We start from the raw sequence: 11598 nt of genomic DNA on the forward strand, positions 1-11598 counted from the left end.
AGCGTTCTTTGCGGAGAAGGGTGATCAAGGAATACTTGATCAAGTGGAAAAATTTGCCAGCAGAGGATGCTATGTGGAAAAATGAGGAAATTTTACTGCATCCAGCCTTACAATTGCTTGAGGACAAGCAATTTTGGGGAGGGCGGACTGTAATGTCCCCTTCTCAATGATGTGCTATCAGTGGTCCATTGGCCTATTCCAGAGACCCGTAGGCTATGTGGAATGGAGAATTAGGGTTTCAAACATTGGTGAAGCGAGAACTTACTATTTTTAGTAAGTTAGGGGTTGGTCGTTTGGATGATGTTGTCTTATTGAGCTTTCCATGCTCTGTCCTTGGGTGCGAAGATCATGCTTTTCGGAGGAGTAATTCTTGACTTGCTATTTTTAGTAAGTGGTAGTTCGAAGCATTTCTATTTTTGGCAGTGGACAGGGTCCTCAACCTACAACAGTTCTATGGTCTTCTTTACTCCGCTTTATCCTGGTTTTGTTGATGGTCAGTATGGGAGTCATAAGTGACTTAATTAAATATTATTTCTTTGTCTAAGGTTTAACATTTAAATCATAGTTTAAAAACTCGTGGACTCGACTCGCGAGTCCGTGGGAGCCACGAGTTGACTCGCCAAGGACTTGCGAGGCGAGTCTATTTGAAAGACTCGCGAGTCTTTTGCAAGGACTCGCGCGAGTCTTTTGCATGGACTTGCGAGTCTTTCAGATGGACTCGTGCGACCCAGAAAAACCATCAGGCAAGCTTTAAAAATGAGTTTTTTTTTTGTTTTTTTGACCTTCATTTGGCGTAACTCCCCCCTTTTTGATTTTTTTGGGGGTTAAGGGGTAACCCTAATTGGACGTGGGCCAATAGAAAAATAAGACCCAACGCCTTTATAAAATAATAAAAGTATTTTTGGCCTTGCGGGGTGCTGCCCCTCGACCCCACCCTGTATCGCGACAGGGAGCATGCAAGGGGCGCTGCCCCCAAACCCCCGTTAAAAAATTTAGGGGGAAACTATGCTTATGGAAGTAGGGAAAATTTAACCTCCAAGTCTAATTAGGCTCCATATTGATATAACAACATAATTAGCATTGAAGAAATCTTGGTATTATACATTTTAGAGTTGAAAGTTTGAAACTATGAGTATGAATGATGAAATTTCAAATATTGCACGTTTGTTGATCATATAACATGTGTAATGTTTCAATTATGGCTCTTATGTTCTCTAAATGCATTAATTTCTTTATGTTTTTTTGTAAAACTACGGTTTTTTTTTTGCCGAGTCTTTCACGAGTCCGAGTCCGAGTCCAAATTTTTGCTTTGCCGAGTCCGTGGCAAGTTCGAGTTTTTCAACTATGATTTAAATATTTGTATTTACTGATTAAATGTATTGAGGATGACTTAGGGAAAAATAATTATCTGATATCAATGTGTTATTTTCCTAAGTCAAATGGCGTATTATTTGGTGGCAATTTGGAAGGATAAAACATCTCTTGTTTTATAATTTTTATATTGCAAAAAACGTCACCAAAGGCAAAGTTCGAATTTTGCCTAGGAAGAAGGGAAGTGGGCGCCATGTTGGGAGGAGACTTGAAATGAAATGAATGGAGTTTGAGTTGAGTTTGGGCACCATTTGCATTTGAATTTGGGGGAGCTTGGAGTTATAAATATGAGCCTTGGGCTCTCATTTTTGCATCTTGAAAAATTGCATCGTTATGTTGCCGGATTGGCGTATGAACTTTGAAGCTTCAGAGTGCAGCTCCCTAGTGTTACCAGTTTCGTACTTGAGATATAGTACCTAGCTGTGTGGTGTATTCTGTGACATTTTCAGTGCATATTTCAGTATTTTCGAAGTGTGGTGTGATTTCTAGAGTTGTTGGTTTCCCTGTGGCTGAAGCAATATTTCGATCATACCTCCCTGCCTGAGTGATTGATCATTCTGGGTACTGGCTCAAACCTTCTTTTTGTTGTTGGCGATATATCTTGTAAGTTTGCAACACCATATTCTGAGTTTTGGATTTTATATTGCAAATCGAAATATCCTAGCTAGGCATGGATTTTGGTGAGTGCATTGGGATCCATGCAGGGTGTTTTGAAGTGTTTGGTAGCTCTACTTTGGTTGGTTTTTAGTTGCTTCTTGTCTAGTGTTGGTTTGGGAGTGATTTGGAGTGAATTGGAGGAGATTTGAGTGATAAATGAGCAATTTAGTGAGTTTATGGGTTGCTTGTTATGCATTTCTAGCCTGTTGTTTTTGTGTTGAATTAGTTTGATGATAATTATCTCTTGTGTTCAACAATATACTTCTACTCTCACTTTCCTCTCTATTGTAAGGTTAAGTAGTAGTACTACTAACCGTTCTGGATTGTAATCTTCATATCCCGCTGAAAAGTGGAAGAGGCTGGCTTGCCGCCTATATCTGATAATTTGTAATTCAGTCCTCCCACTGCATAAGTGGTTGAGTGATATTGGTTGTAATGATCCTCCCACTGCATGAGCAGTTGAGTTGAGTAGTTTTGTAATTCAGTCCTCCCATTGAAATATTGCGGTAGAGTAATTTGTGTTTGCAGTCTTTTTACAGTGAGGAGTTAGAGTTTTTGAGAAATCATCCTGAGCCAAATGGAGAAAACATGCTCAAAATCATGTTTGAACATTGTCAAAGTGCTTGGAAGGTCTGAAGGATGAGGATTGCAATTACTTTGAGTCATTTCTGACAACTTTCTATTTTTAGGAATTTCTACTTTTTTGCTTTTTTCTAAACATAGAAAGTTTGATTTTTGGCACTTTGGGCACATTTCGGGAAGCAGCGTTTTGGCTTGCTTTTTGCTTTTTTCGCTTTTTCCTTTTTTCTGCATTTTTGAAAGTAGAACCTTGGTTTTGTTCCTCGTGTCATTTGGTCAAGGCCCATGTTGTCGAATTCAAAAAAATTTGCTTTTAAGTACAAAAAGCAGGGCTATGTTTTTTTTCTTTTTTCTGGAATTAGGGTTTTGATCCTCCGCCCATATCATTACTACCCATGTCTTCAGATTTGAAAAATTTGGTCTCTAAATGTATAAAGTAAGCTAGAAACCCTAATTGGGATTTTGTTCCAAAAGATCACTCAAGCCATATGATCAGTACCCATGTCCTCAGAATTGAAAAATTATGTCTTTAAGTGCAAAAAGCAAGGTTAAAACCTAATTAGGTTTTTTGTTCCAGATGATCCAGGTATGAACATGGCAAGTCAGAGATGGACATGACAGTTTGGATAAGTGTGAAGACATGGCTGTCCAGATAAAATTCGCCCAAGGGAAGAATGGCAGACAAAGGTTGAAGTCCGCCTTGTCTAGAAGCATGGAAGATGGCACTTCAACTTGGATGTCCAAGCTCTCTTCAAGTTTACCCATGCATAAACAAGTTGGCAGACACACGATAAACTCCTACCTTCAGTTAAGGAACTCATGGCGAGAGTTAATCAAACTCCTACCTTTGGTTAAAGTCAAGCAAACATAAATTGGCTGATGCACTTCAAAGTCCGCCCTATACACATGATGAGATTAAGTTGGCAAAGTGTCTCCAAGGTTCGCCTAAGACATGAAATACAAGATGTCCAAGCATGTCCAAAGTCCGCCAAGAGGAACTTGTCTAATGGTCTTCAAAGTCCGCCCCTATCATGAATGTCCAAACTTCTCCAAAGTCCGCTAGGCATGTATAAGAAATGGCAGGATGTCTTCAAATTCTGCCCTTGAAGGGGATGTCCAACAAAGTTTGAAGTCCACCTAGGACTGTCTAGACATTCTCAAAAGCATGATCAAGGCAAAGTTGGCAAGACTTCTTCCAAGTCCGCCCATGTCATGAGACCCTCAAATTCCACCAAGGCATAAAGAAAGATGTCTAGATTTGTGTGAACTCCACTGAGCCAAGTATGAAAGCATAAAAGCATGGTAAGAGAACCTTGAACTTTGCCTTGTCTTAGAAGACTCCAAGTTCACCACAAGAAGAGGAATAAAAGCAAAACATGAAAAGGTAAATAAAGTTGGCAAGCATGTTAACTCCCAAGTCCGCCAAAAGCAAAGAAGACATTGGCATGAGACTATCAAAGTCTGCCATGAAGAAAGCAAGGCATGGTTGGAATAAAGGAAGCTATACTTCAAGTCCACCTAGACAAAATGGCAAAGACAATGCAAACTCCACCTAAGGTAGAAAAGCAAAAGGTTTTGGCAAGTAAATCACATGCAAAGGATAAAAGTAAACCATTATCCAAACAACTTGGAAGTTTGATCAAGCACGCTAAAGCAAGACATGGTCTAGACTTGTATCAAGTTTACCTAGGCAAGGTTTAGATGTTCAAAGCTTAATGAAAAATACGCCTTAAGAAGAAACTAAAAGATGGCAAAGTAAATTGGACAAAATTTTAAAGCTGGCAAAAACATTAATATTCCAAATTCAACCTAGGCATAAATGGAATGTGGAGATGCCTAAGTCAAACGTGAAAATTCGCCCAAGATTTGAAGATCAACTTGCCATGCCGAAGAGAGAAAATGGCTAAAGGGAAATTTTTTTTTGACAAAGTTGCACATGAAATCAAGCGTCAAACAAACGAACGGGTTGGAAAATAAAAGTTTGACGCATGAAAAATGGCTGTATGGAATTTTACACAACCAAAAGAATCAAATTTTGACCAAGTGTTGGAGAGGAAATAGGAAGAAAGAAGAAGAACAAAGAGGAAAATAAAGAGGAGATGAATAAAATTCTTGTCTAAAGGTGGAGTTTGTTCTATTTTCAGATTCAGAATTGAGGGCAAAACCACAAACAAAGTTCATTCAAGCATAGAGATGGCCAAAATCTTGGCTAGGTGTTGAAGGATCCACATGAAGGTATCACAAGATAAAATTGACTAGCCAAAATTTGGCTGAGTATGGGAAACACTTCACAGAAAATTTCCAATTTCCTTCATTGTGGCGAAGGCACAGGGAAGTTCTTCTCCAAAATCAGGGCACAGACCTGGCAAAAATATGAAAAAGAAATTCCGGATTTCTTGAAGGATTTCATCTCCTGAAGACAGGCTCACAATCAAGATCAGATAGCAACAAGAAGAGTATTCCAAACAAATTTCCACACTTAGGCAATTTTTCAGCACAAATTGGAGAATTAGAATGTTTCAAGTCAACGTGTCCAAGTTCAATGAACCTGACTTATCCAAAAGCTTCTAGAAGGCACACTTCACAATGTAACAACCTTCTATTTTATTATTGGTTTATATTTAGCAAGGACAAGTGTCCTCAAGTGTAATTTTCTCATTGGTCAAAGGGTAGTTAGTTGTAACAAACCCTAATTAGGGTTTTATTTTTGTAATCTCGACCATTGATTTGAAATCAATCCTGGCCATTGAATTGTAATTGGGGAGCCTATAAATTGAGCTCACCCCCTCATTTGTAAATCATGGGACCATGTTGCAAAACATGTTGAGATAAGTAATTGTTGCTTACAACTGCCAAAGTAATAAGTAATAATTGTTCAAATTGATGGTGATTACCTCTCTTATTTTGGAGTTGGCATGGTTCTTATCCCTCATCATAGTTTAGATTTTATTCCAAGTTGTTAGATGAATGAAGGATTTGATAGTTTAGATTGGTGAAACTTTTGCTCATACTTTTGTTGGATGGATGATTTCATTCAATGTGTAAAGTTAGTCTGAGCTTTTAATGTGGATGCTTAACTTCTACTTTGAGTAATATTGTTCAATTGTTGGTATTATTCATAAGTGTGAAAATCTTGAGCACAACCTTAGAAGATTGCACATGCTTTGCGTAGTTGTCCTAAGTGTGGTGAAACAAAGTGTTGTTATTAGTTTCACCCAATCTTTACCGTCTCTTGAATTCTTAGAAATAGGTTAGAATTTCTAAACCCTTATCTCCTTTTCAGTTTTCTTGAGGTCCATAATCCAAACCCAAATGATAGATCTTCATTGTGAATTGAACAGGCCAAGCGTAAGTCCCCCTTGTATATCAGCATACATAACCAAGGTAGCTATCCAACACAAAGTCACCCGTTCACACATATAAACCTTGGAGTCGCCTTGTGGTCTTTCTCGCAATCTTGGCACAAGTAGTGATTTTGTTCAAGAGAGGATAGGGTATCCTTGGATATTTTATTCTAATGTTCGGTAAATGATAAAACGTACACCAACAGACCTGATTACAAGCTTACATTCACCTTACTACATGCTTATTTGCAGTCGGGTCTTCAAAACCCGATGGCAAGCCTATTAATACCATTCATTTGCTTTCACAATTACTTGCATTGATCTATAAGATGATCATTTCCTGTGATTAATAAGTCATCAACATATAAAATTAACATTAGCATATCACCTTTATTTATTTTGTAATAGAGATTAGGATCTGCATCATTTTTAGAGAAGCCTAGTCCTGAGAGATAGGTGTCAATTCTTTCATACGAGGCCCTGGGAGCCTCTTTAAGCCCATAGAGAGCTTTCTTGAGTCTACACACATGAGACTCTGCATTATAAACTTCAAACCCTTCAGGTTGCTCTAGGTAGACTTCTTCTGAGATCTCACCATTTAGAAATGCTGTCTTAATATCCATCCGGTGTACCTTCCACCCCTTTGTTGCTACAATGGCTAATACAGCTCTTACTGATGTATACCTGGCAACAGGTGCAAAAGTTTCTTCATAATCTATTCCTTCCCTTTGTGAGAACCCTCTAGCTACAAATCTGGCCTTGTGTTTTTCAATACTGCCATCTGCAGCATGTTTGGTCTTGAACAACCATTTAGATGAAACAACTGATTTTTTAGTTGGCCTAGGAACAATCTCCCAAACATCATTTTTCATAATGGACTGATACTCTTCAGACATGGCATCTTTCCATACTTGATGTTCAAGTGCATCTGATACATTGTTTGGTTTGGTTTTAGAGAGATCATTCATAAGGGCAACATAGCTAGTGAATTTGTTAGGCCTTTTGCTTTCCTTGAAGGTTCCTGGAGGAGCAACAAACTTCTGAGCTTCTACTACAGTTTTGGTGGCCCATAGTGGTCTTTTCTTGAGGTTTTCTCTAGGTGGACTTTGAGTTTCACTTATAGTTTCCTCAGGATTTTCCCTCTGAAGCTCAGGAGTAGGATCTCTATCTATGCTAGGGGTGGGGATATAGACTTCAGGGTCTAGAGAGCTTTGGGCTCTTTTGAAAGCTAGGTCTTCTTCAAAGATCACATCCCTGCTTAGTTTAATATTCTTTTGTCTAGGTATATAGATCCTGTAAGCTTTGGAGGTTTCACTATATCCTACAAAAATTCCCCTATTTTCAGAAGGCTCTAATTTTAATCTTTTCTCCTTAGGTACATGAATATAGACAAGGCATCCAAATATCCTAAGGTGGCTAATAGCAGGTTTTGATTTAGTAAAGACCTCCTCAAGGGTCTTATCTTCAAGATGAAAGTGAGGACATCTGTTTTGAATATATACAACAGTGCTAGTTGCTTCTGCCCAAAGATTGATATTTAGATTCTGATCAAGAATCATAGCTTTGACAGCTTCAACGATTGTCCTATTATTCCTTTCAGCTATCCCATTTTGTTGAGGGTTATAAGGTATTGTTAGCTCCCTCTTAATCCTTGAATTTTTACAAAACTCTTTAAATAATTCTGATGTGTTTTCCCCCTCATTATCAGTTCTTAGGGTTTTAATTTTATTTCCTTTGTAGTTTTCTGTTAGTGATTTGAATTCTTTAAACCTATTAAGGATCTCTTCTGATTCTTTGCATTTCAAAAAGTAGATTCAAGTTTTCCTAGAGTAGTCATCAACAAATATTACATAATACAAAAATCCCCCCAATGAAGGTACTGACATAGGTCCCACATACATCAGAATGAACTAACTCTAAAATTTTACTTTTTTTCCTAGTACTATTCTGAAAAGCACCCTTAGTATTTTTACCAAGGGCACATCCTGTGCATGCCCCTGAATGATATTGCTTTAACTTAGGTAGACTTGTGACAAGATCTCCCATTGATGATAAAGCTCTAAAATTTAGGTGGCCTACTCTTCTATGTTAGATTTCATTGGCATCTGTAGTCTCATGAATTAGGGTTAAGTTGGGCTTTGTACATAACTCATACAAATAGCCTTGTCTTTGACCAATTGTTTTAGCTTTCTTGATGGATGAGTTCTTTGGCCAAGCCAATACTTTGTTGTCCATGAAGGTTACTCTGTATCCATTGTCCTCCAGTGCTGATATTGAGACTAGATTTCTCTTGATGCTTGGAACATATGACACTCCTCTAAGTTGTAATGATACACCCAATTTTAGTTTGATGGTGCAGGTTCCAACTCCTTTGACAGGGTGTGTAGAATCATCTCCGATAGTTACTTCCTCATCATTCTCCTCTTTCATGGTGTCTAGTACTTCTCTGATTCCTGTGATGTGTCTGGATGAGCCACTGTCGATCACCCAGGAGTTCACTTTGTTTGATGCTTGATTTGTGAGTGTTGAATAGAGTACATACTTCTTGGAGTCCTCTTCCCTTTTGTATTTTCCTGTTTTGGCAAATGTGGCTTGTTTAGCTCTTTCTGGACATTTGGCAACATAGTGCTCAAATTTGTCACATTTGTAACACTGAATTTGAGAGAGGTTCTTCTTGAAGGAGTTCTTGCCATGACGACCTTTTCTCTTCCTGAATTGCTTCTGCTTGCCTTTCTTGTTTGAGTTCGTATTTAGAACTTGAAGATCTTCATCTATATTCTTTTGTTTGGTCCCTTTCTTATTTTGCCTTGATTCCTCTTGGAGACAGTCAGCCTTTAGCCTATCGAATTTTGGGAAGTTATCCCTTGCACTGATGCCTTGGACGAATGTTTCCCGGATGCTAGGCAACCCATTTAGAGCAATGAGGGTTAATTCTTTGTTTTGGATCTCATATCCAAGGGTTGCCAGTTCATCCCTTAGGGTAGATATTCGCATGAAGTAGGCATTGACTGGTTCTCCTTTTATCATGGCTATGTGATTTATTTCTCTTTTTAGAGCCAAGGTTCTACTGGCATTAGATATCTCAAAAGCGTCTTCAAGTGCTTTGAACATGTTGAAGGTTGTTTCATGTTTTCTTATAATGGGCATAATGTTGTTCCTTACCCCATCAACTATGATTTTGATAGCCTTATCATTTCCTTCTCTCCAAATTGCTTTGTCAGGTTCAGTCTCAGGTTCTTCAGTTTCAGTCTTTACAAATGATTCAACTTTATTTTCTTTTAGAATCATTTGAATTCTGAATTTTCATGCAGAGAAGTCATCACCTCCTACGAGTTTGTCTTCAAATCTGATAGCGCTAGCCATTGATAGGATTGTGATGTTGAATATATGCTTGATTTGAATTTTACATAAAATTGAACAGCCTCAGGTTCGATTTAACTATAGCTCTAATACCATGTAAATGTTGTTCAATTTACAATTCAATATGCAAGATGTATTCTAATTTTATTCTTTCTATCTATGTATTATCTGTCTCTATTATAATTCTTACTATCTTCTTTGTTTGGTAGGTAAGAGGAGTATTTATCGATTTCAATATCCTCTTCACAAATACAAAATGATATATATATATATATGAGAGGGGAGGATCAAGCAGTGCCTTGACCGGTCATGTCTTATGGACATGACTGATCAAGACACTACATGATCGCACCCCTTGGCATATGTTATCAACCGGTGTTTTAATTATTTACCCGCCCGATATTAATCGGGGTTCACGTAACATAATGTATATGCCAATCGGTATTTAACGATGGTGTTTGGTGTGGCATATTAACCGATAGTAATCGGTGTCTATGTTAACCGACACCGATCACTAACTAAAGGTTGTATACATTAAACGGTGCATACTATGCCACCCGATAGCAACTCGATAATCTTATTTTATTTGCTGGGAACACATCCAATATAGATCGGGATAGATGGTTAACCTGATAACTATCGTTGATCACCAATTTGCCATGCTATAATATGACTATCGATATTGATATAAATGAGGAATGATTATCAAATAAAATAGCTTGAAGTTTTCTTAATAGTTTAATCGATAGGATAAATGATTGAATGAGAGACTTCATTTATCTCTCATTCAATCATTTATCTTACCGTAGCTACCATGCATTAACAGTTCTTAGATATTGAAAACAGTTCTAACATGCATAAAAAAAAAGTGTTACAAATCTTATAATGCAATATGAATGAACACACAACAATATGCAAGCTTTAGGATGCTCAAGAAACGTACCTTGACTGAGACTCAAACATGACAAGGCCAAACGATCCTAAACCAAATGTTGCAACGAATAAATACAAACTAAGGCTAAGCAACCATCCAAGAAATTATTTCAGTGTCTCTTTTTTTATTACTGAAACTAAGTATAATCAAACCTCTACGATGCAATATCACACTCTTTTGATAAACTTTAAGTAAAAGAGTTGCAATTTGAGTTGAATATAATTTTTATTAACATGTGGAAATTAATGGACAGGATGTGGAAAGGATTCCTCGGGGCAAGGCTTTCTTCAATCGATCTTATTTGGTTTGCCTTGGTAATGTTCATCATGGCTCCAAATTACATGCGTTATTGTTTGGTAAAACATTTGATGTCAGATCCAAGTGGAGCAAAACTGATACGGACATATGTTGGCATTTAACACTGACAGGACTGCCCATTGTATTAAATATTCCTTCTCTTCTCATAGGCTTTTGTATTCATTTTTGGTGGAATACTATCAATTATTTCATAATCTTTCATTAGCTTCATTAGCTCGTCTTAAATCTTTTGGATACTTGATTGCAGTGTTTGTTTTCATATTTTGTTCTTTCAAATTTGAAAATCATATCTACGATGAAAACTGAATTTCAACATTAAAGAGCTGCATAGCAAACTGTTACCAGTCACACGTCCATATTTGCAAATTATAAGATTGCGTGGGAAATTGTTTTCAATGGGATCTTGATACATGCAAATTGCAGCTGATATTTACGGCTGTCAGCAATTGCATAGTTTCTACCAATTGAGACATCATATGTGATTTAAATTTCGAAGCGCTTCATATAGAAAGTAAAATCTAGAGGCAAATGTAAAAATGAGAGGAAAGACAAAATGTACAGTCATATGACAAATCTGTGGTTAACAGTGACTGCATAACTTCAACCTCCTTTCCATCTCTGGCACCATCTATCAAGGATGGTGAATGCATTTTTTACAATGTAAATATCAATTAGAATTCAGAACTATTGTGTATTAGATATAACAAATTAATATTTATTTCAGTAAAAATTTATCCAGTATGCTGGACAGACACAGGTTCTATCCTCAAGTGAGCTTTCAAATCCTAAACTATTTTAAAATTCAGTTATAAATTATGCATTTTATGAATTTAAAAACTGCATGGGATAACCCGAAGTTAAAAAAAGTAAGCAGTAAATAATTGCATGGAACCATGCTATAAGCTAATCAATTTGATAGTAAAAGCAATTGTCATTATTTTTCAAATTGAGCATGAATACATTTACAAAAGATACCTGCTTACGCTTGTTTCTTCTACTGCAGAGAAAATGCTTACTTAAAATTAAGAGTATTTT

The 11598-nt window shown here is 37.1% G+C and overlaps 1 protein-coding gene across 1 annotated transcript in view; it reads left to right on the top strand.

The window, feature by feature from the left end:
• The window catches only part of LOC131050901 (lycopene epsilon cyclase, chloroplastic), a 270496-nt gene extending 259723 nt beyond the window's left edge, over positions 1-10773 (top strand). Inside the window, exon 12 of the mRNA XM_057985246.2 lies at positions 10499-10773. Coding sequence (XP_057841229.1) covers positions 10499-10664 — 166 coding nt within the window. The 3' untranslated portion in view covers positions 10665-10773. The remainder of the gene's footprint in view (positions 1-10498) is intronic.
• Positions 10774-11598: the final 825 nt, after the last annotated feature.

Source organism: Cryptomeria japonica, chromosome 2 (assembly GCF_030272615.1).
Source record: "Cryptomeria japonica chromosome 2, Sugi_1.0, whole genome shotgun sequence".
In the NCBI taxonomy this organism is placed as follows: domain Eukaryota; kingdom Viridiplantae; phylum Streptophyta; class Pinopsida; order Cupressales; family Cupressaceae; genus Cryptomeria; species Cryptomeria japonica.